The sequence below is a fragment of the Polyodon spathula genome, chromosome 8 (assembly GCF_017654505.1).
Source record: "Polyodon spathula isolate WHYD16114869_AA chromosome 8, ASM1765450v1, whole genome shotgun sequence".
NCBI lineage: Eukaryota > Metazoa > Chordata > Actinopteri > Acipenseriformes > Polyodontidae > Polyodon > Polyodon spathula.
In genome coordinates, this window is record NC_054541.1 from 4412638 (window position 1) to 4436976 (window position 24339).

General features: G+C 39.6%; 1 protein-coding gene across 2 annotated transcripts; it reads right to left on the reverse strand.

Moving 5' to 3' along the window:
- Positions 1–1939: 1939 nt before the first annotated feature.
- LOC121319217 (double-stranded RNA-binding protein Staufen homolog 1-like) lies at positions 1940–22524 on the reverse strand. Of its 2 annotated transcripts, XM_041256417.1 has the most exons (15): positions 22327–22524; positions 19240–19534; positions 17537–17658; positions 16208–16364; positions 13694–13832; positions 13358–13529; positions 8901–8999; positions 8212–8424; positions 7571–7714; positions 6890–7036; positions 6504–6579; positions 5800–6119; positions 5030–5152; positions 4537–4616; positions 1940–2805 (listed from the first exon to the last, which is right to left on the reverse strand). In XM_041256417.1, exons 2-15 carry the CDS (start codon positions 19451–19453, stop codon positions 2718–2720), a joined length of 2094 nt encoding a protein of 697 aa, XP_041112351.1. In that variant the 5' UTR covers positions 19454–19534; positions 22327–22524; the 3' UTR covers positions 1940–2717. The 2 variants fall into 2 exon arrangements, with proteins under 2 accessions (XP_041112351.1, XP_041112353.1); XM_041256419.1 differs by lacking the exons at positions 16208–16364; positions 17537–17658.
- Positions 22525–24339: the final 1815 nt, after the last annotated feature.

Consider the following 24339-nt stretch of genomic DNA (forward strand, 5'->3'; position numbering starts at 1 on the left):
ATGATCTGCATCCCACCCCTCTTATACTTTGCTGCCATGTTCAAGGAATCAGCATCTTCACTATTAGTACCAAACCATTTGCCACCAAAGCGGTTTAAAATCAGACTTGTGCATTTCCAGCAGCAGTAGATCAAGATCAAATCTGCTCAAAGGGGGTCTGATAAAGTCAGCACCAGTCAGTGGCACTGGAACAGTTTTTAAAGTGGGGGTGCTGAAAGCCATTGAACAAAACTGTAACCCCTTTATATGAGGGACCCTCAGCACCCCTAGTTCTTTGACTGTCCAGTTGCAGATAGTTGATTGTAGAATGCAGACAGATCCAGCCCCAGTTTGATATTGGAACGAGATGAGATTTAGACTGGTTCAGATAGAAATGAGACATGACCGTGCAGTACTGTCGGCCACTGCCCACATGTATCGTAAACCAGACATGTGCAGATGAACAAATAGCTTGGGGATGCTGAAGATTTTTTATGATTAGAAGACCATAGTGGTCTAGGTCAGGGCTATGATTGTGGTCACATTCTGATACCTGTCAGATTCTCCATAGGAACTGTATACCTGGCATCTTGCCCTTGTAGCCTAGCAGTTTACACGCTCACCACACCACACCACAGTCTTGAAGTATTACATTGTTTTTTTTTTTTATTATTTATATGTATCTACTAAGCTAGGGATTGCGCTTTTTATTGAGTTGTGAATCACACATCATTATTATTTGAGAGTGCAGTGGTGTGGTGTTTATAACAGTACATTTTAGTGGATAGTTCGTGTTTTTCAAGTAAACTGATCCAAGATCAGACCTTGGGAGCTAGCTGGTTTTTATCATATGTTTGCAAGTGCACATGATGTACACTGTAGTGTACAGCAACTACTTTGTTACTTGTTTGTTTAATGTCTTTAGTTATTCTTTTACTTATCCGGCAACGGATTCTATAAACCATTAACCTCAATTAGACTATTAAACAGTGGAAAGCCAATGTGGAATCGTACAAGTGCATGTATCCGTTTATAGGGAAGATCGCTGGTACTGGTAACAGCGTTCCAGAGGAGAGAATCTAGTATCTGTCAGTAATGAGATTTGAACACACACCTCTTCTCACTACAGCACAAGCTATACAGCAATCTGTTTAATTTAGGGTTAGCCATTATATTTGTATTTCTGTACATGTTCTCATATACAGAAATACACCAACAAATCACTGTAGCAGGTGCTTATTTCGTAGTAGGTCAAACTCAGTTGTCTAGCTGAAAAAACAGAACATGTGACTTGCATAAAAGGATGTTGGATGCAGCGATTTATCCATTTGCAAATTCGGCTAAGCAACACGTTACCAAGCTACTGAAAGCAGCCTGTGCCTGGACTCACACCTGACCAGTAGGGGTTGCTGAAGCCTGATCAGATGAACTAGCCCCTCTGATTAATCACACTAAACCAGCAGGAGCACAAAGACCAGCACCCTCTGTGTCAGGCAACTTCCAACCAGTTAACACTCCTTTCATTTAATGACAGGACTGGAGACAGACTGCAGCAGAACTTTTAATGAGTGATCCAAGGCACTTCTAATTTACGCTGATCCAACCTACCCATATGATAGTAACTCTAGTCAAAATAAAGTCAAGGTGACTATCATTTTAGCTCATGCCTTGTCTACTTAGAGCTCGATTCTATACCTTTTGTGGCAAGCTGCTGCTGGATTTAATTGAAACATTTTACAGCATCAGGGAATAACTTTAGATTGTCCTGAAATTAACGCTACAAATTGTAACTGCTCAGATCAGCAATGTCTTCAGTTAACAACAAAAAAACACTTACTTTTTGTTGTCAAGTTCCAAATGATCAATCCCTCTTCTCAAATCTACAACTTTATAATTTGCTTAAAATCAAGTGTTCAGATAACTATACACATTGTGTGAAAGAAAAAAAGAAAAGTAGAGCCATTTTTTTTATTTTTATTTGGTGCATAAAGCACACAGGTTTTACTTACATTCCATGGGGAGAAAAAAGTTTATGGTTAACAATGACAAGCTGAAGCATTACAAGAACGCTGCAGGAAGGTATCGTGCTTGGACCGTATGCAATAGAAACTTTGTCACCTGCATTGCTGCAAGCAACAAACACATGACAACACAAACATTACAATTCACAAAAACTTTTTCAGCCCTACATGGAGATGTAGTTACACACTTTTCTTAAAGCACTCAAGGAAAATCAATTGCTTTTTTAAATTTTAGCTTTATCATATCCAGCATTGAAGTAGGAGAACCGTACCCATTGCTAATTCAACAAAAGAACGCCCCCTCCTTGAAGACTAAGCTTGGGGTTAAAAACTGATTTAGAGAAACAAATCCCATGTTATTCTAATAAACTTAAATCGAACTTTAAAAAAAAAAAGAGTTTCTCTTCAAAACTCGCTCTGTAAACTGCAAATCACATACTTGGATATGATTTAGCTAATCTTTGAATCAACTACTTAAATTTCTAGGAAAAAAACTAAATGTATGCAATTAAACATTGAGAAAAAAATATGAACCTTTTTATTTTTTAATCAAAAGTTGTTTAACTGAACATTTAAAAAAAGATTAGCAACTGTGATGATTTAGATACTACAGTGGCTCATTAGCTGTAGCCCTCTAAAACAGTTGAGTTACATAAATAGTAAGCCTCTGATTTTCTCTGGTGCTTTTTTCCCCTCCTTTCTCAAGTCAAAAGCCGTTCACGCGGTCCCATCCAGTGTTTGTCCCATGGGGTTAGAGTTAGCCTGTTTAAGAAGACGCTCACTTTCCATTTCTTGTTTTCCACATCTACAAATAAAGGGCAAGACATTTAGGAAACATTTTTTCCCATTCCCAGCCTATGTTCCTCCCTAGGTCACGATGGCGTGACTCTCCCTGTATTCCAAGAGGCAATGCCTTTAAAGTAATTGTAGCTAACAAAATAATTCCAGATTTTACCAGCTTTGAACTTCCATTTGCTACACTAGATCTTTTGCTACTGGGTTGATTGTACTTTACAACTGCTCTTACCTGTGATGTCATATTCTGAAATGCAATACTTTACAATGTGATACTTTGTACTGTGATATTTTGTAACAATTGTAAGTTACCCTGGATAGGGGCGTCTGCTAAGAAATAAATAGTAAGTCTAAAATGTGTAGTTTTAAAAGAAATGTGTTCTAGCATACATGTATTTTCATTAGCGACATATTTTGCTACTTTAGATGAAAGGAAGTCCTTAGTAGTTATGACTTTTTTCAGTTACACCTGAACTTGTCGTTTGACCTCAGCATGACCTGGGTTAAAGCTTGTTACTGGCTGGAAGCAAGTCATTCATTCATTCATTGGAGGAAGCAGCTGGTTGGTTAATCACAGGAAAGAAGCCTTTGAAAGGGTGGGGACAGTTTTACCAACCAGGTGAATTGACCAAGCATGTGCAATAAAGATTTAATTTACCGAGTGCAGTACCAGATTTAATGTTTTACATGAAAATACTAGTTCTTTCAAAACTGCACATTCTGAGACCTATATAACGAATATAGTACACAGCAGGTATTTATGGAATTATTTTGTTCGCTACAATCACTTTAATAAGGGAACCCATCATAAGGCACAGAGGCAATGTGCTTTAAGAGAGCCTGTGGGAGTCTGTGATCCTACAGCTAAAATTCCCTTGGAGTTATGCAAGACTTGTAAGACTACTGGTTTGTCTGTCTGTCTGGGGAGTGGGTCAGGGTTCAATATACTGCTGGTTCGTTTGTCTGTCTGGGGAGTGGGTGAGAGCCTCCTTATCTGGAGGAAGTTCCTGCAGAGATGACCAGATAGATACACTAGCTCTTTGCTTCAGCTCAAATATAAATAGACTATGCACGATAATTTAATACTTGTCAATGTATGTAACCACGGTCTAAAATTACCTGTTAAAAGTATTTTTCTTTCTATGCAAAATAATGAGTAGCATTTATATGGGCCAAAACAATTCCATCTTTTGTATCAAATGTTGCACCAATGACCCAAATAAAACAGGTCGATAACATATGCCGGTATTGTTTTGTATTGTGTTGTGTTTTGTTGGGAATAGAATAATGAGGGAAAAAGCCCAAATTTTTGGCATAATAAACATTTGTTTGCGTGTTATTTATATATTCAAATTTTACCACAAACTACTAATTAAAACTTATTTTTAAATAAGATTTAATATGAGCAGAAATTTTATTTTTTTAAATACATTTTATAGCACTATTTAATATGGGCAGTGGAAATTTATTTATTTATTTTTTTGTTAACATGGGTTTTTCTGCTTTAGTAGTCTCGTTATCGATCAACAAATGAATTTTAAAAATACAGTAGCCTACGTTTGTTAATACAGTACCCAAGAGTGGGAGGGGAGCATTAAACAAATCCCAAGCAGAGATCATCTTGTTCAGGAATAATAATAAGAACTGTGGTATACTGTGCCGTGCCATGAGGTACCGCAGCGTGCCACGGTGCCAGGGAAGTTTTCCACGGAACCCACCGTATACACAAAAAAGCACTCACACAGAAATTGGTCCATTTCCAGATCTGTCATGAGTTTGCTGGTCCAGCTCTGACAGCAGCTTCAGTATATTAAGAGCAGCCTGTAAAAGAAGTGTCCTTACAGTGAAAGTGTAAAACACTGTGCTAGTCACATAAAAAAACTACCCTGCCTAAAAAACTGTATTACAGCTACAGTGGACTAAGAATACAAGAGTTATCCTTAAAAACTCTGTTCTGAGGCAGATCAACCTGATCAACCTATAGCCCATCAGGATACTTCATAGCAAGGTTTAGACCTAACTATAGTTATCCCAGGATTACCCCTAAAAACAATTGGTGCTGGTTCTGTAAAATGTATTATCAATTCCAGCTATGGCTTATCACAGCTCGATATACTCAACCCCCTAGACAAGAAATATCAGTGCTCTCAGAATAAAGTTGCATTTGAAACAGCCTTCTTCGATAACTGATCACAAGACACAAGCCCAATTCCCTTTCTAACGCTACCCCTTACCATATCATGGCAGGATTCGACGTCCTTTCCTATTCCGTGACTGATCAGGGGTGGCTGGGAGGAGCAGTTTATCAGAGACACAAACTCGTTCTTGTTGTTTTTAGGAAAGTCTTTATACTCGACCTGGAAAACAAGGGAAAGCGCCTACTGCATTTGTATTCATCTACTTGTATAAAACACAAAATGATCCTGTGCTTCACTTGCAGCCAAATAAATAGAGTAACAATTACACACACTCGCTGTGTGATCAATAAATCAAATAACCAAGACGTTGTGTATTGACTGTAAGAGCTTTGAACACGAGGGGCAAGTAACTGGGGCACTTTCAACCAGAAATTCAACCACTGACCAGGCTTAAGTACTCAGTTATTTAATTATAAGTATATTACTGGCTCTTCATTGACAAAGCTTTTGCTACAATGTTAACTCCAGTTATTTATCTGTTCCTCTCATCAGCAACAGCTTTAACTAAATAAAATGTCTTATTTTTTAAAATGTTAAAGGACAGTCTGACAACCTAAGCACATTCAGTTTAAAACCTTAAACTAGGGCCCTATGTCTGTCAACTTGGTTCGAGTGCCATGACAAAAGCCACTGCAAAGTGTTTAAACCGTTGTACAAAGGATTTTAACTTGACAGATTTTACACAATCCAGTGTTGCAGAATGACTACTCTGATTGAGACAAAGCAATCAGGATTCAATTGATTTTCTGAATGCCAATAACCAGCAAGCCCCTGAGGGAGCTCCCAGAAGGACTCTGCTCCAGTACCTGCAACCCCTGCACTTTGGTCAGGAAGTCGAGCTGTTCGGAGGGTCGTGTGAGCGGCCCGTGTGGGAAGTGCACCAGGTTGTTGTTGCTCTTCAGTAAGGTCTCAGCAGTAGGAGAGGTGCCCCCATACAGGAGCTCCCTGGCAATCATTGCTGTGATGGTGGTCTTGGCCGGGTTGATAGGGGGGCGGCTGTAGTCTTTGGTGTGATGTACTTGGCTGACCCCAACTGCCTGGGCCACTTCAGGGACCATAGGCAGGATCCCAGCTGGAAGCTGCTGGTGGCTCATGTATGGCATCCGGAAGTCATCCTCTTTGTTACCTGCAAGGAAGGAAAAAACACTTAGCTGACACAGACAGTGCCCATGCGAGAGTCATTTCCTCCTATTTAGATACTTGCTTTTCATCTGGAAATTGCATCCGATTTCCTAAAAAGTTGTTTTGTGAAAACGTATTGTAGTTATTGCAGTAATTTCGTTGGTGGTTACAGATTTGACTGACCTAAATAAGTTCTAAACTCTTCTATACCCTTCCACTTTTTTTTTTGCTTTCTTAGTAACTGTACACAATTGTATCAATCAGTGACTCTGGTGAGGCTTGGCTATATTATTTTCACCCATTTATGTCCCATTTTAAACACAGGAATGTAAACACAATATATAAATAATACAAATAAAAACTGAGAACAGAGCCCCCTCTCACCCACCTCTAGCTCTGTCCTCAACAGAGCCTGGCTCAAAGAAGGTCACTTTTCTTCCATCTCCAGATTTCTTCACTGGAACCTAGCACAGAAACAGCACACTCTCTTGAAATAAACCTCTTTCAAAACAGAGCCACCACCAAGATGTGGTACTGTTGTACAGGACCACAGTGCTCACAGGTCCAATACGAAGCCTGTACCTCATAACGTGTATATTCTCCCAGTAGAATTCTATTCGCTGAACTATGATATCCACACTTCACTCCTGCTGGATTTGACAGACACTGAACTCTATAGACAGAGTAGGGTGATCTGTTCAGTTTCCAAACCAAACTGCTACCCAGATTAATGTAGACAGTATAAAAAATATATTCTATTTGAGCACTTTTCACCTTTTCGTCATTTTTGAGCGCAGGTTTTGTGGGCTGTGGCTGAGGTACTTTAAATCCCATTAGCTCCAACATCTTCTCAGCTGCATTGCGCTTAGCTACCTTCTTGTTGGGACCCATCCCTTCTGCGGTTTGGTCGCAAATTTGAACCTGAGACAAAAGGGGGGTGAATCAAGTCTTCGTTAACACACCAAAATGTGGGCTCACATGCCCATTTTTATGCAATCTAGAATTGTATGGCTCTGGTATAGCCAACTAAGACTATCCGTTTGCATAGTTTTGCTGTGTGTTTTAAGTGTCAGTGATGATTTTTAACATTAGCAATGCAGACATGGGTTTCTTTAAACAGGACTGGTCGTGGGCACTCTAAGGGAATGTCCGTACCAAATTCATTTCCAACTTCAAAACATTTCTTAGGGAAGCATGTCACTGCAACTGAGCACATGTTATGGTTATACATATTAGTTTCTGTAAGTCGCCTTGCACAAAGGCATCTGCTAAATACACAAATAATAACAAAAAGAAAATAATTGATCTTCAGAATTGACAAGATAAATAGGATTCTAAGGGGAACATATTTGTTTGAACCTCACCACTGCTCTAGATCCATCTAAAATGTCCGTTCCAAACACATTTATGTAGAAGGGATAATAATAAACTATAAAGCAGCATTGTCTTCCTGACCTGCATGATGAACTCCCTGCGCCGAGGAAGCCCCCTTTCTGTGACCAGGCTGTACTCGGGCTCTTTCTCTTTCTTGGCTTGCTGGATCTGAGCTAGACGGCTGATGGGGTTCATTCCCTGCCCATATTCTGGGCTAGTCTGCAACTGGAATCAAAGGGAACAGGACTACAGTCTCAGCCAGTTCCAGCACTGGCAAACATAAAAGCATGAATCTAGTTTATCACTACTGAGCTTAAGGATGTTCTTTAGCAAAAATCTACAGACTAGCTAAAGCAAATTATTTAATCACTCATTAATCACAGGAAAGACAATTTGTGTAGTATAAAATATCAAATACATTGCACCCTCAGAGACAGACTACTAGTATTGCTGGCTATGGATGGTTGGCCATAAAGTGAGAACATTTCAAGTGTTACTGCATGTTCCCATTGAAGAGATAACACATAGACATCAGAACGTAACGTTTTCACTAGAACACACAACACTGAAAGATGCGATTCCTCACACCTATAAAATGTTGTTCCACAGCAGCATTGCAAAGCAGTCAGCTGACTTTATAATCACATCAGCGATACGTGCGATTTGAATGGAATGCTACACGTCAGAGCAGCCAGCACATTATTCCTGCAGGCTCTTATTACCTTGACTATTGACCTGGTTTTCTTTTTAATACGGGGATGTACTTTCTCCACCCTGGGGAGCGGAGATAGTTTCCTCAGCTCCTCCAGCACAGCAGCGGCAGCGTTCTTCTTGGCAATCTTTTTGCTCTTGCCTTCCCCATCCCCGGAAAAGTCTCCTACAGATACTTTCATTATGAAGCTCTTCATGTGTGGGGGGCCAGTCTCCCTCAACACCTAAGAGGAAATAAAAGATGAACTTTGGAAAAGCGTGACATGGTTGGATTTTAATGCCGTCTCTGAAACAGCTCTTCTAAAATGTTTCCACCTAAACTTTTGAAAAACTCAAAGGTGGCAACAAGGATTGCCACTAGGGGTCCTGAAGACAATGCCCAGGCCAACATATGGGATATTGGGGCACTTAGTTGTCTAGATGGGTAACACAAGCAAACAGCAAGTGCTGGAAGACATAGAACCACAGTGACTGTATTTATAAAAACTGAGTGCAGAAGACACTAACTGGCCTCTTGTAATGTACCGCCAATTCAAATCAGGCAACACAAGTTTTAGGCATGGTGTCCTCTGCAACAGCTGTGCAGAATGTCTTCGAAACTTATCAGCAATCGATGTGCGGATACCAGCAAATAAAGCATGAAGTGGTTTTAACAGTTTGTCTGAAATGGCGATACCAATGAGTAACTCCTGCCACTCACCTCAAAGTTCACAGGCATGTTCCTCTTCAGTGCAATTTCAAATACTTGGCTGATTTCAGATTTGTTAAGGTTCTCATCAGAAGGCACTTCCCCATTGACCTGAAATCCAAAACAAAAAAAAACAAACCACCACCTATTGTTAACACAAGGTGCGCTTACGCTCGAACGATTACTTTCAGCTATTTCCGAGTGCAGAAGTAGCCATCGCTTTGAGTTACACATGTGAACTTATTTTCTGGGCTTCAATTTGAAAACTTTAAATCAAAGACATCTAAAGGGTAAAGGCCACAGTTTTTTACTTTTACAATAGAGCTCAACTGCGTCGTTTATAGTAAACATTTACGAATTAATTCTACTTTATTTTGTTTTATTACTTTATATTCAAGAATTACAATTTTGTAATTGAAGGTCTACTATACTACAACATGTTCATAGTTTTCTGCGTTCTTAACCTGTAGGGGGTGGTTTGCACTAAAATTGAAGCACTCCAGGGCTCTACAATAATGTTTAGCAGAGTTTCAACAGCCATTCATACAGTACACTAAACCAAAGACACACTATACCAAAGATCTGTCTCATAAAAGCAAAATCTGTAAACCATGTGTTGTCTACAGAAGCACAAATTTGGTCTTATTATCCAGAAAATACACACTGTTCCAGGTGAGAATTTCCGGTCAGATGCCGAGCGTATTGTGGCTGCCGCTTCTCTCTCGGTTTTTATATTTTCTTTTATATATTTTAGAAGATGTCCGATTTTTATTTGACTCAAGTTGATTTTATTATCACATATGTTTGCCCCGTCCTGCTTGGGTTTGTGCTCGTGTTCTGCTGCAGCTAAAGTGCTACATGACAATCGCTGATAAACATACTGATATTCTTGGGCTTACGGAGGCCTGGCTCACTGAAAGAGATTTATTCCCATTGGTAGAAGCATATCCTCCTGGTTACGTATTTTTTCATACACATTGTGTTCAATGCCATGGGGGAGGTGTAACAATTGCTTTAAATTTAGTCCAAAATCTTTCTCAATTGAACCAGCCAGATACTTTTAATTCTTTTGAGTATATCAAATGTTTCATTCTGCACACTACTCCTTAAAGATTGTTACAGTTTATCAACCTCCTAAACAAAATCTTGACTTCCAAAGTGAGTTATCTGCTTTTTTTTTTTTTAAATGTCTCTCAACTGAATATGTACTCATTATGAGTGACTAATTTAACTTCCGTACCAACGTCTTCCATGGTGGCTGAATTTAACTCTTGATTATTATCTTTTGATTTCACGCAGTTTGTTTCTGTACCCACTCATATTAAGGGAAATTTGTTTTTTGCCCACGGTCTAACTAGTTCAGATTTTTCTGTCTCTGACTTGGGTCTTTCTGATCATTTTTTGTTACTTAAGATTTCAGTTTCTACTGTTGAGTCAGCTGCCCGACCTATCTCCTACCGCTCTTGGAGGCGATGGGATCTGGCAGTTGTTTCAACAGCTTTTCAAAATGTAATGCAGTCTCAAAACTTGAAACTCTCTGCTAGTTCTGAACTGGTGTGTAAATGCTTATAATCATTTTATTCTGAAATAATTGATGAGTTGGCTCAGATTAAGACCTGTCAAGCTGTAGTTCCAAAAATTCCCTTTGGGTCACAGACAAGCTAAGGGCTATGAAATATCAAACTCATAAGTTGGAAAAAGCTTGGAAGAAATCCCACTTAGCAATCCATGAGCAGATCTGGCACAAGCATCTAAAAGGAATACAGAAAGGATTAAGGGCTGAGAAAATCAGACATTTTTCCAATATCATCAAGTCAACTCCAGAGTCCTTTTTCCCACCATTAGTATGCTGTCACCCCTGTAAACTCTACTCTGCGGTCCTTTTCCGATGCCTGTTGCCAGGAGCATATGGATTCCTTTGTGTCAAAAATATTAGCTATCCGTGATGCTGATGCTGCTTGTTCTCCCCCTAATGGTAATTTTACAACATTGTTTTATTTTATTACATATTATTAATTTATCCTTATCTTCTGGAAAAATTCCAGAAACTTAAAATTAGCTATGATTAGGCCATTACTTAAAAAACCTAATTTTGACAGTAATGTTTTTTCAAATTTCTGCCTGATATCAAATCTTCCGTTTCTGTCTAAGGTCCTGGAGCAGGTGGTTGCTTCACAGCTGCAGGCACATTTTGGCTACAAATGCCCTTTATGAGAAGTTTCAATCAGGGTTTAGATCTTCTCTTAGCACTGAGACTGCTCTTGGCTGTGTTTTAAATGATCATTTGTTAAACTGTGACTCGGGTGCGTGTTCTGTATTGCTTCTATTGGATTTGTCCGCAGCATTTGATACTGTAGATCACCCTATCTTGTTACAATCACTGGAATATGAAGCCTGTATTTCTGGTACCGCCTTAAATTGGTTTCGGTCCCATCTTACTGGTCATGGCCAATGTTTCTCAGATGAGGGTTGTTCCTCTCAGATTGTTGGTTTGACTACTGGAGTACCCCAAGGTTCTATTCTGGGTCCCATTCTGTCTGATTTATATGTTACCTTGTGACAGAGATTGAATGATTCTTGGTGTTAGATCTCCCTCCCGACCTGTGAGGGCACTATGTAAACGGAACAGAGTACCCTTAATCAAATGGCATGACAATTTATTCCTGAGGGTAGGTGGAAGTCAGTCATTTTGGCACCCAAGTTCAATGACTTGGACGGGAGACGGCATGGCATCCGAGGACTGGAGGAGCGGATGCGCTCGTTAACCTAGGGGTCATGAGCGAGGGGATAAACAGGGGGGCGTAGTGTAAGTAATCTGGTCCTTGGTAAATGGTTAGTGTTTTAAACCTACAAGGAGTCTGTGTTACTGTATGGTGAACCGTGATTTTTTGTCTTGTGTCTTGTGTCTGTTAACTGTTGTCTGTGTTTTAACAGACTACCAATAGCATGATCTGGAGCTGTAGCGAAAGCCAGTATATACCCGGACATCACTTTCACCCCTGCATTTTCATGGAGAACAGTAATACACCACGAGCACTTATTCACTATCACTAAGAACTGTGTTTGTGTTTAGTGTTGGTGTCTTTAATTGGACTTTTGGTTGCGGGTCAAACCCGTGGGATTTTTACAAATGAAGTGATACACGCCGCTGTACTCACTTCCATCAATTATTATTTACCAGTGTTTGCCATAAGGCTCTGGATATTGACGTAATTTCAATAAACACCCTTGCACCTGTTAATTATTGTCTGTGATTAATCCGCTCTGCACTGCACTCGCCTGTATTCACGTACCACTTTGCCACATACCTCTCGGAAGACTCTTCCAAAATAGGGGCCTTAGCTTCCGTATGTATACAGATGACATTCAACTATGTTTCCACAAAACCCCATTTACCAGGGGCGGTTTCAGTGCTGTCAGAGTGTCTTACCGTGATTCAAAACTGGATATGCCAAAATTTTTTTACAACTGAATGTTAACAAAACGGAGATTGTGTGTGTTGGATCTCATAAAAATTCTCTCTCTCTCTATTAAGTGCGACCTTGGGAAATTGCTGCTTTACTGTTATGGAAAATCATGGAGTTCTGTTCGATACTGAATTACGCTTCAATGTACATTCAAATTTAAATCGCAAGATCGCCATCTTAGAAATATTGCACGCATCCATTCTTATTGGAACAGTCTGCAGCGGAGACCTTGATCCATGCCTTCATTACCTCTAGGCTTGATTGCAATCTGGCTGGACTTCCAAAATGTGCTATTAAATGTAAATTTGATTTGACTGATTGAATATATTTTTTGTGTGCTTAAATAAAAAAAATCTGCTTCACAAAGCTAAGAAGTTCAATTGAAACCAATAGAGCAAATGTCAGGTTCCAACAATCAATCAATGAGCAAAGTTGAGATGCAAACACGCTTATAAAAGTCACAAGGCTATATTTTAATATATATATATATATATATATATATATATATATATATATATATATATATATATATAAAATGTAATATTGACCAGATTAATAAAAAGGAAACCAATTAGTTGAGGACCATGTAATTCTACTAGTTTTCAAATAGCATAGCAGTCAAATGCTGTGATGTCACTTCCACACTTTTACAGTATTGCATTTTAACACTAACACCAATGAACACCTATGAAGTAAGGTCAAAGCGGTAAATGGTAAAATAAGTAGGCAGTGTGTTCCAAGCTTAAAAAGGTTCCAGGAGGGGGGAAGATGGGACAGTGAAGTCATTTAAACTGTCTTTTGATAATCCCTGTCTACTGATCTCAGTGGGATTTAGATATACTGCACAACTATTCCAGTTAGCTCATATCCCACTTTTCTGTTCTTTTCAAATGTATTTAGTGTGCAAATTATTTTATGAGATGTGGTAGCCTATGACTCCATGAAGATGAAAAGGGGACAGTGGAAATGATGTTTGGTTATTAAAATGGCCAGAGCTGTCACCTCGAGATCCTTTTCCAGTAGGGGTTCTTTCTGAAGGGCTTTCAGCGCTTTGGCGGCTGCGTCGTGCTTTGCAGCTTGTCTGGTTCTTCCTTTGCCATGGAACAGCTGCCCCCCAATTGACAGTTCCATCTGGTACAGCACTGGCCCTGCTGAAGAGAATGGATAGTAGTACCTGGAACAAAAACAAAACAGGGAAAGTTTAAAACTTTTAAAAACAATCAACGGTACCTAAAATATATACTCATAACTTTACCCTAAGAAAAGGAAAAAAAAAAAACAGATATTTGTTGACTTGAAGTCTTTGTCGTCTGTGTTACTGTGAGTATTACTACTTACCTTGGATAGGGGCCAGGGGGCCTAACATTGTAGTTGAAATTGGGCCTCATTCCATGATAAGAGTCAGTGGGCTTGTAAATGGGCTTCTTTCCAAGTTTCATACAGAGTGCATTTAGCTCCACTGTGTGGGTCACACTGTCTGTAGAAGAAAGCACAGGACTAAACATTACAGCTTCATCATTCTGCAAGCATTAAAACCAAGCCTGGATCATCACATTTTTGGGGTGGTGAATTTTGTGCTCTTGAAAGGTGAGGGACAGCGTAACTGAATACGATGAGGCACCATGATCCACAGGAGCTTCCCCACACAGCTCTGCAAGCGAGTGTGCACCTCAATCCTGACCTGAGCAGCCCCTTTCTGCCATTCAATCCTGGACCGCTCTCAAGCAAAGTGGCCTAACAGTCAGAAAATGGGGTAGTTTTGTTACACGGATCACAAAAGAAATTTAAAAAAACCAATTAATTTGCCTGCTGCACCACCTTGCCTCCGACAGAACAGCATTTCTACGCTGTGAGAATCTCTTTTTCAACCTTGATAGGCAAACTATTTTTTATGTGTATATACAGTACTGTGCAAAAGTTTTAGGCAGGTGTGAAAAAATGCTGTGAAGTAAGAATACTTTCAAAAATAGACATGTTAATAGTTTATATTTATCAATTAACTAAATGCAAAGTGAGTGAACAGAAGAAAAATCTACATCAAATCCATATTTGGTGTGACCACCCTTTCCCTTCAAAACAGCATCAATTCTTCTAGGTACACTTGCACAAAGTCAGGGATTTTGTAGGCATATAGTCAGGTGTATGATTAAACAATAACAAACAGGTGCTAATTTTCATCAATTCAATGTGTAGGTTGAAACACAATCATTAACTGAAACAGAAACAGCTAGGTAGGAGGAATAAAACTGGGTGAGGAACAGCCAAACTCAGCTAACAAGGTGAGGTTGCTGAAGACAGTTTACTGTCAAATGTCATACACCATGGCAAGCCTGAGCACAGCAAAAAGACACAAGGTAGTTATACTGCATCAGCAAGGTCTCTCCCAGGCAGAAATTTCAAGGCAGACAGGGGTTTCCAGGTGTGCTGTCCAAGCTCTTTTGAAGAAGCACAAAGAAAGGGGCAACGTTGAGGACCGTAGATGCAGTGGTCAGCCAAGGAAACTTACTGCAGCAGATGAAAGACACATCATGCTTACTTCCCTTCGCAATCAGAAGATGTCCAGCAGTGCCATCAGCTCAGAACTGGCAGAAAACAGTGGGACCCTGGTACACCCATCTACTGTCCGGAGAAGTCTGGTCAGAAGTGGCCTTCATGGAAGACTTGCGGCCAAAAAGCCATACCTCCGACGTGGAAACACGGCCAAGCGACTCAACTATGCACGAACACACAGGAACTGGGGTGCAGAAAAATGGCAGCAGGTGCTCTGGACTGATGAGTCAAAATTTGAAATATTTGGCTGTAGCAAAAGGCAGTTTGTTCGCCGAAGGGCTGGACAGCGGTACACGAATGAGTGTCTGCAGGCAACAGTGAAGCATGGTGGAGGTTCCTTGCAAGTTTGGGGCTGCATTTCTGCAAATGGAGTTGGGGATTTGGTCCGAATTAATGGTCTCCTCAATGCTGAGAAGAACAGGCAGATACTTATCCATCATGCAATACCATCAGGGAGGCATCTGATTGGCCCCAAATGTATTCTGCAGCATGACAACGACCCCAAACATACAGCGAGTATACGCAGAACTATCTTCAGCGTAAAGAAGAACAAGGAGTCCTGGAAGTGATGGTATGGCCCCCACAGAGCCCTGATCAAAACATTATCGAGTCTGTCTGGGATTACATGAAGAGAGAGAAGCAACTGAGGCTGCCTAAATCCACAAAAGAACTGTGGTTAGTTCTCCAAGATGTTTGGGCCAACCTACCTGCCGAGTTCCTTCAAAAACTGTGTGCAAGTGTACCTAGAAGAATTGATGCTGTTTTGAAGGCAAAGGGTGGTCAAACCAAATGTTGATTTGATGTAGATTTTTCTTCTGTTCACTCACTTTGCATTTTGTTAATTGATAAATATAAACTATTAACATGTCTATTTTTGAAAGCATTCTTACTTTACAGCATTTTTTCACACCTGCCTAAAACTTGCACAGTACTGTATATATATTTTGTTTTATGATGGACAATTCTGTAGTCACAGATGATCAGATCTTAAGTTCCTATAGGTGCTATCTTATGGGTGCTGTATATTTAAAATATGCTTTGGCTCATGTACAAATAAATATTATACTGATAAAAATACCTTGTCCCAATAGTAGTAAATATTTATTCATTTGAATGAATTTTAATCTTGTTTTCCCTATTTCATTCATGGTTTCAAATTGAAATTACGATTTTTTTTTTTTTTTTTACCACAGGGGTGTTGGCAAACTAATGATCTTGGTCCATTTTTCTCATTTGTTGGAGTATGAAAACGCTGAGCAGAGTTCTCTGGACCCCACCATGCTCAGGACTTGCCCAGGTTACCTGGATTCTTGCCTGTGTTGCGAGGAGGGCGGACACTGGGCTTTGGGAGCGTGGTTTCTGCCAGGGCCCTGGCGGCTGCTGCATGCTGAGACTTCTTAATGCTGGTTCCCTCAGCTTCCCAATGCTGTTCGTTCAGAGTCAGCTGCACTGAAAACACCTGTGGGGGTGGGGGAGGGTTCAACTGCAGGGACTGAGACTCAGTATCGCATGAAAACACCACTCCCTGCAGTCAGCTTTAATACGGGATTCCAAAGTTTGGTCTTCTACTTCTTGATGAAGTAACATGCCTGGACGTCATTGATGCTTCAGTTTGTTTACATTACTTTGGGATTATTCGCTGGAAATGGAAATAAGATTGCTATTGCATAGCAGTTTCACCCATTGCAGGATTTACAACGAGCTTGATTAGCCACAGTGTATAGTTAACAAACTCATGTGCGTCTTATTAAAAATGTATTAGTAAAACCAGGAATGGATCAAACTGCTATGCAAAGGAAGTCTTATTTCCATCCTGTCAAAGCTTCATTCCACACCCTGCTTGTACTGCTGAAGGAGTTCTGTGATAAAAGATTCAGTGACTTTTGCAATAGCTTGATGAATTATGTAATTTTAAATGGAATAAATGGGACTATTTTGACGAGCATAAGGCGATAAGATTTCTCAAATGCAGAGATATTTCTGCATATTAGGACACAAAGTGTAGTGTATTCCAATAAATGGCTTGTACTAATAAACTGACATGTTTTAAACCACGAGGTTTCGCTGACACCAAAACCACATGCCAAAGGGTTCATTTCTTTCTGGAGAATCACTAGAAAGTCTGAGTTAAGTCAAAACATATGGCAATGTAATAAGCCTGTTAAATCTAGGACTGACAGGTCTCAATACACTGTTACTGCTTAGTTTATGTTGAGAATTTACAGTACAGGCATCTTTTTATTAATAACATCTATTTAATGTTACCAACGCTATGCCAGCTTTGAGGTTTGGATTCCAGCACAGAATGATCTAGCGCTCAAAAGGAACTGGTTAATGTTAAGTTAACAGTCCTTGATCAGTTTTCAATGACGTTCCTGTGTAGTAATAATGTCAATCCAATTGAACAGGATAGAGATGGGTGACTGAAAACAGAGCATAGGAGTGCATCTTTCAGAAATCCAATCCAGGCTGCCACTTGAAGTTTGATCTATGCCTAGCATTGTGAATTACATTTGAAGGTAGGTTCAACAAAACCCAGTTCAGTCCTTTAAAAATAAACGTGTCACCCCTTATGCTGAAAACCCTGCTCTTTCGTGTTTTTATTTATTTATTTTTATAAAAGCGATTTACCTTGGAATGAGCTGGTCCTTGCTCACTCAAAAGTTTGTACTGAGGCTGAATCTTGTTAAAGCGGGCTAACTCATTCACGAGACACATTGGGGTTTTCTCTTTGGGGTTTGCCATGTTAGGAACTGTAAAAAAGAGAACAAAAGTTCTTTACTGTAAGAAATAGTTTCATAAACAGAGGAACTAAAAAAACAGGTGGCAGAACATCCAACCAATTACTATTTATTATTGCATAATAAATGAGGGTCAGTAGCACCTGTTTTGAGAGGGAATGTTAAACAGGCAAGGAATTCTGCTATTTGGTGAGGGAAAATTCAAATGCACTCTCTGACCTTGTTCCAATACATTTCAGATAGGCCTAGGATGTATCAGGCCTAGGATGTATCTGGTGGAGGGAAACCCCTCCCCTTCTCCCTGCTGATGCTTGATCTCCTCCAGCAGGTAATCAATTAAAGAGCCACGTGAGACTAATGACACTATATATAAGTTCCCGAGCAGATTTGGTATGATATAAAACTCTGACCCCCGGGGCCAGTATCACAAATCAGGACTTAGCAGGTGATAACTTTCCTCCTGTTTCACAAACCAAGGTTGGTACAGTTTTGCAAAAATTTGTTCAGCTAGTGTAAACAAATAAATGGTAACTCAGGGATGGAAACAACACTCCTATTGCATTGCAGTTTCACCCATTCCAGATTTCACTACAAGCTTGGTTATCCAGTGTACAGGTCACAAGCTTAGGTGTGTCTTATTAAACTCATAGTAAAACCAGGAATAGATCAAACTGCTATGCAATGACAGTTACTGGTAACTGTTCTTCTGTAGAACAAAACAGTTACAATAAAGCCACGAATCTCAGACTAAATGGCAAGCCCAAGAATTTTGCGGATGGGATCATAACGGACCTGGGCTCTGATACCGATGACTTATGGAATTTATGGAACTCATTAATATGGATTGGCCCACTGGCTTCTTTGCACAGGGGAAGTCAATTCAGAGGGGTAAACGTAGCTTCTTTGAACTGTCCTGTGTGCCTGCTCAGAGCTTACACCCCAGCCTATAACTGGCATTTTCACAGCGAGTAGCTTAACCTTCAATAACCCTGTTGTGCTTTTTATGCACCTGTTACCATGCATTAAATGGCCCCAAGCCCTTATGATGGGTTTACATCTCTAAAATTGCAATTTGGTTTTGTGGCAATGCCATTTATAATGCACACTGTGTGTCTTTGTTCATGATTTTACTACAGGCACTGCTTGACAGGACTGTAAAATCAATTATGCAAAATAAATCCTTGTACTCATCTCACATGTTTTCTTAACAAGTGTCAGGCCCACGCTCAAACATGATTTCTTGAAGAGTAGATAAGCAAGATGTTTATGGGAAATTCTGGAATGTGGGGCACCCAATATAAAATACCCAGAGTAGCAATTTCTATATTCACAGGAAAGACAGCTTTTGTCACTTAAGATAACCATCACATATTCAAATATCAGATTCTGAAGGGACTGTAAATCACCCAAAATTATCCAAATGTTAACTCTTTACTTTTTGTGGATTGCTATAATTTCAAAATAACTTTAGCAGTCTTCAGGGAAAGCTAAATTGCCTCTGCTCTGTGGTCAAAGTGCTGCCAAACCAGCAACGTTTCATGAGCATCAAAATTCCTCCCAAAAAACAAAAAGAACACAAAAAGACACCAGTACCTGCAGCTGAATTGATGGGAGTGGCAGAAGCAGAGGGGAGGGCAGAGTTTTTGATAGGATGGCCGGCGTTTTCAGAGGGCAGAGGCCCACAAGCAGAAGGGATACTCATTACAGACTGGTAGACAGCAGGATTCAGGGGCTGAGGAGTGCTCTGCATGGGGCTCCCAGCAGACAGGAGGGCGGGGGAAGAGTTCTGGACCTGAATTTGTGACATATCAGCTTCCAGTTTCAAGAGCTTCACGGCGCACAGCAGAGGGGGTTCAGTGCAGGTTTGAGAGAGACAGCAAAGCTCTACCTGAAACAAAGCACACAAGATAATGAAACACAGCAGCAGTTTACACAAAACCATTCCTGATCCTGTTTTCATTGTGGTCGTGTTTGTTTTTTTGGTTGCTTGTTTCATAAATTGGAATTGAAGAGGCTACGGTAGGTACCACAATTCAAAAGCCTTTTTTTTTTTTTTTTCTTTTCTCTCTAGTCAAATATATTAAACACAAGAAATGGGGATCAGTAACGCTATAGGTAAGAAAATTATTACTCATGTAAAATCCAGTTATATGACAAGTAGAATCTCTCAGCTGTCCAATTTCATTGCGACTCCAAATCCTGTTACCTTGTTGAAACCCCACACCACACAGTTTGGATAAACAAACATCTGAAAGAGTCTGTGGTTCATAGAGACAGAAGCCAGTGGCCAAACCGAATGACTGCTTGGGAACGGAATCAGGACATGCACTGCTTTTTAATTAAAATCTAAGACCTTAAAATTCCACAATCATTTTTTTCTCCCTTGCTGGTATGAAAATGCTGGGATCTCAGGATTTTACCCACTTGGAAGACTATAATCTTTTCAAACACTCTGCAATGTGTATTTTGTGACCGACACCATATCCTTTTGTTCATATCAAGTACTGTATGCTTAAAACTAAAGTTATTTTGCACTGATGCATTTTATCCTGTTCACCAACTTTCAATAAAATGTAGACGTTTCAGAAATGAAATCAGCAAGTCTTGAATCCGACTCCTTTATCTATTAGTGTGCATGTTCACTGAAACTAGCAAAATAATGTCATTCTCTTACTGCTTGTATAAGGAAATTACATTGTCACATTAGTTTTAGTCAATTTAAACATGAAATGCGTGACGAATGACTTGTTTAAAAAATAATCACAACCACACACCCTTTTAAAACTGAAATTGGCAGGTGAAGCTGTGCGAGCATCTTATCCAAAGTAAAAAAAAAAAAAAGGTTTGATCCCTTTCCATAAGCAAATTCCGAACTAATAACCCATTACCTACACAGAGTTCAAAGCACACACACAGCCTATTCCAACAATACAATTGTGGTCTTTCACTGCCAGACTGAAAAACAAATTGATGCCAACGGAGATCCCAGTAGATGCAAGAATGCAACTTTACCTTTATAAGTATTCAATTGAATACGAATTGCAGTTATTTGCTTTTCAATATACTATTCAATCAAAAAGGTTGATAACTTATTTACTGATTCTGCTTGTTCTTGATCAGAATTTTAAACATCTGTTGTGTCAGCACTAGCTCCAGTACCAAGACACCAGCTCACTGACATTCCAGTTTGCAGTACAAAAGTACCAGCTCACTGACATTCCAGTGTACCAGCTCACTGACATTCCAGTTTGCAGTACCAGTGTACCAGCTCACTGACATTCCAGTTTGCAGTACCAATGTACCAGCTCACTGACATTCCAGTTTGCAGTACCAGTGTACCAGCTCACTGACATTCCAGTTTGCAGTACCAATGTACCAGCTCACTGACATTCCAGTTTGCTCATGCAGAATCGCTTGCATTCAGAACCTTTAACAGTAAGACAGCAGCTGCTGTACTATTAAATCGTGGGATGAAGCAAAAGTAGACCTACTATATAAAAGCAAAACTAAATAAGGAGGCAGACTACAAATGTCACTGAGTTTAAGAAACGCCTTGATGTTTTTACATGTCATTTTAACAATTGGAGCCATTAATGCTTGTTGTCAAGTACAATAGTTTGCATTGATTCTATCAGTTCTGATTAGGCTGCTACCGTACTGTCTGACGCAATGTATCATCCGAAATCAGTGACATCTACTTGAAATGGCTTCAATTAAAGGATTAACAACGTTTAGTAGCCTGTAACATTTTAAAATGAGAAAACACTACTGAATTTAACATTGAAGTGATGAAAGCATGCACATACAACGACAGGACAAAAAAAGGAAGTCGCAAATCAAACGCAAACCAGTTTATCTCGACGCACAACACATATGTTAGTTTAATTTATCTGAAGAACTGTTTTTACTGTGCCTTCAAACAATACGTGCAAGAGTGGCGCTGCGGCCTAGTCTCGTTAATGAAGCCTGCATGCTGAAATTGAAATGAACTGCGATATGACAAGTACTTCAAAAACCACAAACATTGCTAACTCACAAAAGCGGCGTTTTTAAATTGTCCCCCGATTACACTTTTAAAAACAATTACATATTTACGACAAACAACCGCTACACTGAACACCTCAAGACCTTGTTGTACCGTATACTGTGCATAATTTAATAGTTATATTCTGCGACGTTTCATTTACCATTTTTTACAAAAATTAAAGTAGGTACCATCCATACTGAGCAACAATAAGGCATTAACACATACTCGCCAACTTCAGCAAGCAATAGCAACGAATGACTCGAATGGTCCTGTTTAAGAAATTGACAACGATGGCATTGCTCTATAACCATGTCAACGTAAAAATAATAAAATACAATAAAGTCTACACTAAAGCAACACTATACAAGGTATCGTGTTGCACTGTTTGGTAATAATAATACATACAAAACAACAGCAGCACAAGGTTACATTACACCAATTATAATAAAATCACATTATTCCCTTATTAGCCTCGCAGTAATGCTTACTTTCTTCAGCACATGGTTATTACAGCGTCTTCATTTTATTAGGGGTAAAACAAACACAAATGTAAGGTTGTCTATGATTATGAACTGTATGTGATTTCAGTGCAGATAGACTCCAAATACACACTGTGACTGCTAATGTGACATTTAAAAACGTCTTGACCTCACCTCTTTGTCCTTCAGTCCCACGGCTAAATGTTCCTTAATCCATGAGCTGAGGTGCGTGAGTTTTTATCTGATTCTGGTCTATTTTAAGTTTTCTTTTTTTAAATTAATTGTTGGTGTTGTGATGAGAAACAGGCGAACAGGGCAAACACTAAAGAGAATCAACCGGCGCTACTCCATCCAGGAAGTGACCTCAGCGCGCAGCAGACGCGCTGTACACATAGCATTCATGAAGGGAAGGTCTTCGTCGGATTGTCATGACATGGGTCAGGTGCATTGTGTGCAGGTTTAAAATGTGATCTGAGAGGGGTATTGCTGCAGCACGAAGGCTCAGGCTGGCGCTTATTCAGACACCTTTATCCAAAGGTACTTACAGAGACTAAGGGGGTGAACAATGCATCACAGCTGCTGCTGCAGAGTCACTTACAATAGGACCTCAGTTTTATGTCTCATCCAAAGGACGGAGCACAAGGAGATTAAGGGACTTGCTGAGGGTCACACACAGTGAGTGGCTGACCCAGGATTTGAACCATGGACTTTCTGGTATCGAGCCCTTGTCTTTAACCACCAGACCACCAAACCTACATGTTATGGTCAGGGATATAATAAAGTAGCATGTCATGTGAGGGGCAGTTATATTAACTACATATTTACTGCATATTGGTGGGAGATCCAGACACTAGCCTTGTTTAGTTACTTTCAATATTGCTGTACGCACCTGATCAATTTGTTATTGCGTGCATCACATAATCTTTACGTGGACTATGAGAAAAGTTCTCTCATGTTTAACAGTTCCAGCACTTAGGTCAGCAAGATGACCAATTAGCGTTAGTTGTCGTAGCTATTTTAAACCCATCTATCTAGCCAACATTTACTGTAGATTCAGGCATCAAGTATGCTATTAAGAAAGGTGAACGTAAGACAAATGACACAGGTGAATAGGCTGGCAGGTTTGTCGTTGAGCTCACAGTCCTCCAATTATTGTGGCCCAGTGACTGTTGTTCAAGTATTTTGTCAATTAGTCAATTTAGTTCAAGTGGTTATTTTGGCCATTCTAAATGATTGACCAATTATTTGCTAAAAGTCAATTTCCCCTGTGGAATTAGTTTTTTTTTGTATATAGTACTCCTTAGTTTTGTGTTGAAAGTGCTACTCGATTTGCATGTGGGGTAACTAGAAGCAACAATACTGCTGATTCACAACTGGTTCTGCAGTACAATAATAATCTTTGTTTTTTAATGTAGCACCTTTCATAATAAAAACCGCTATAAAGCGCTTCACGTGAATAAAAACTGACAAACGTTTATAAAAGAATGCAAGAAATGCAATAAAAACTAAAGAAACACATAGAACAGTAAAACAAGGCAGAAAATAAAAGCAACATAATTTTAAGCATAAAAACACTCAATTATAAAAGTGTGTTTTTAATCTTGTTTTAAAAGCAGTGACACTGTGCTTCCCTTACAGAGCTAGGCAGATCATTCCAGAGTTTTGGGGCCCTATTAATGCTCTACTACCTGTTTTTGATCGGAGTGGGCATCTAGGAATATATAGTGTTAAAAGATCATTTAAATACGATGGTGCAAATTAATTTAATGCCTTGCAAGATAAAAGCAGCATTATAAAGGGGAGCACTGCAACTGTACAAACACATGTTGATTCAGTCCTGGGCCTTTCAGTCAGTACTAATTCACAATTTTAATGTTGGAGGTACTCTACAGCAAAACTGTACATCTGCACTTCAATTCTACCCACCCCATCCTCACTTTAGGGTTTGACCCTCAGTAGCAGTCTACCTTTACATTAATATTAAATGCTATACTTTTTCCAAGAGATTTCACTTCTACAAGAACAGCATGTTGAAAGGCAGGCTGTGTCTAGAAAAATCAGTACAGTGAAATATACCATACAGTTGGATGGGATTCCTGCTTTTGTGAGATCATACCAAATGCTAATATTGCAATTGCCTGTCTTCATTTAAAGCAAGGGTAAAACACCTGTAATACTGCATTTTGA

What these genes read in the sequence shown, in the direction of transcription:
- LOC121319217 (XM_041256417.1), bottom strand. Translation starts at nt 19,453, where the DNA reads ATGTCACAAATTCAGGTCCAGAACTCTTCCCCCGCCCTCCTGTCTGCT. An exon ending in CAACACAGGCAAGAATCCAG is followed by an intron (nt 13,833 to 16,207) that starts GTAACCTGGGCA and finishes TTTCTTCTACAG; the next exon opens with ACAGTGTGACCCACACAGTG. An exon ending in GCAGGGAGTTCATCATGCAG is followed by an intron (nt 7,037 to 7,570) that starts GTCAGGAAGACA and finishes CTTTTGTCTCAG; the next exon opens with GTTCAAATTTGCGACCAAAC.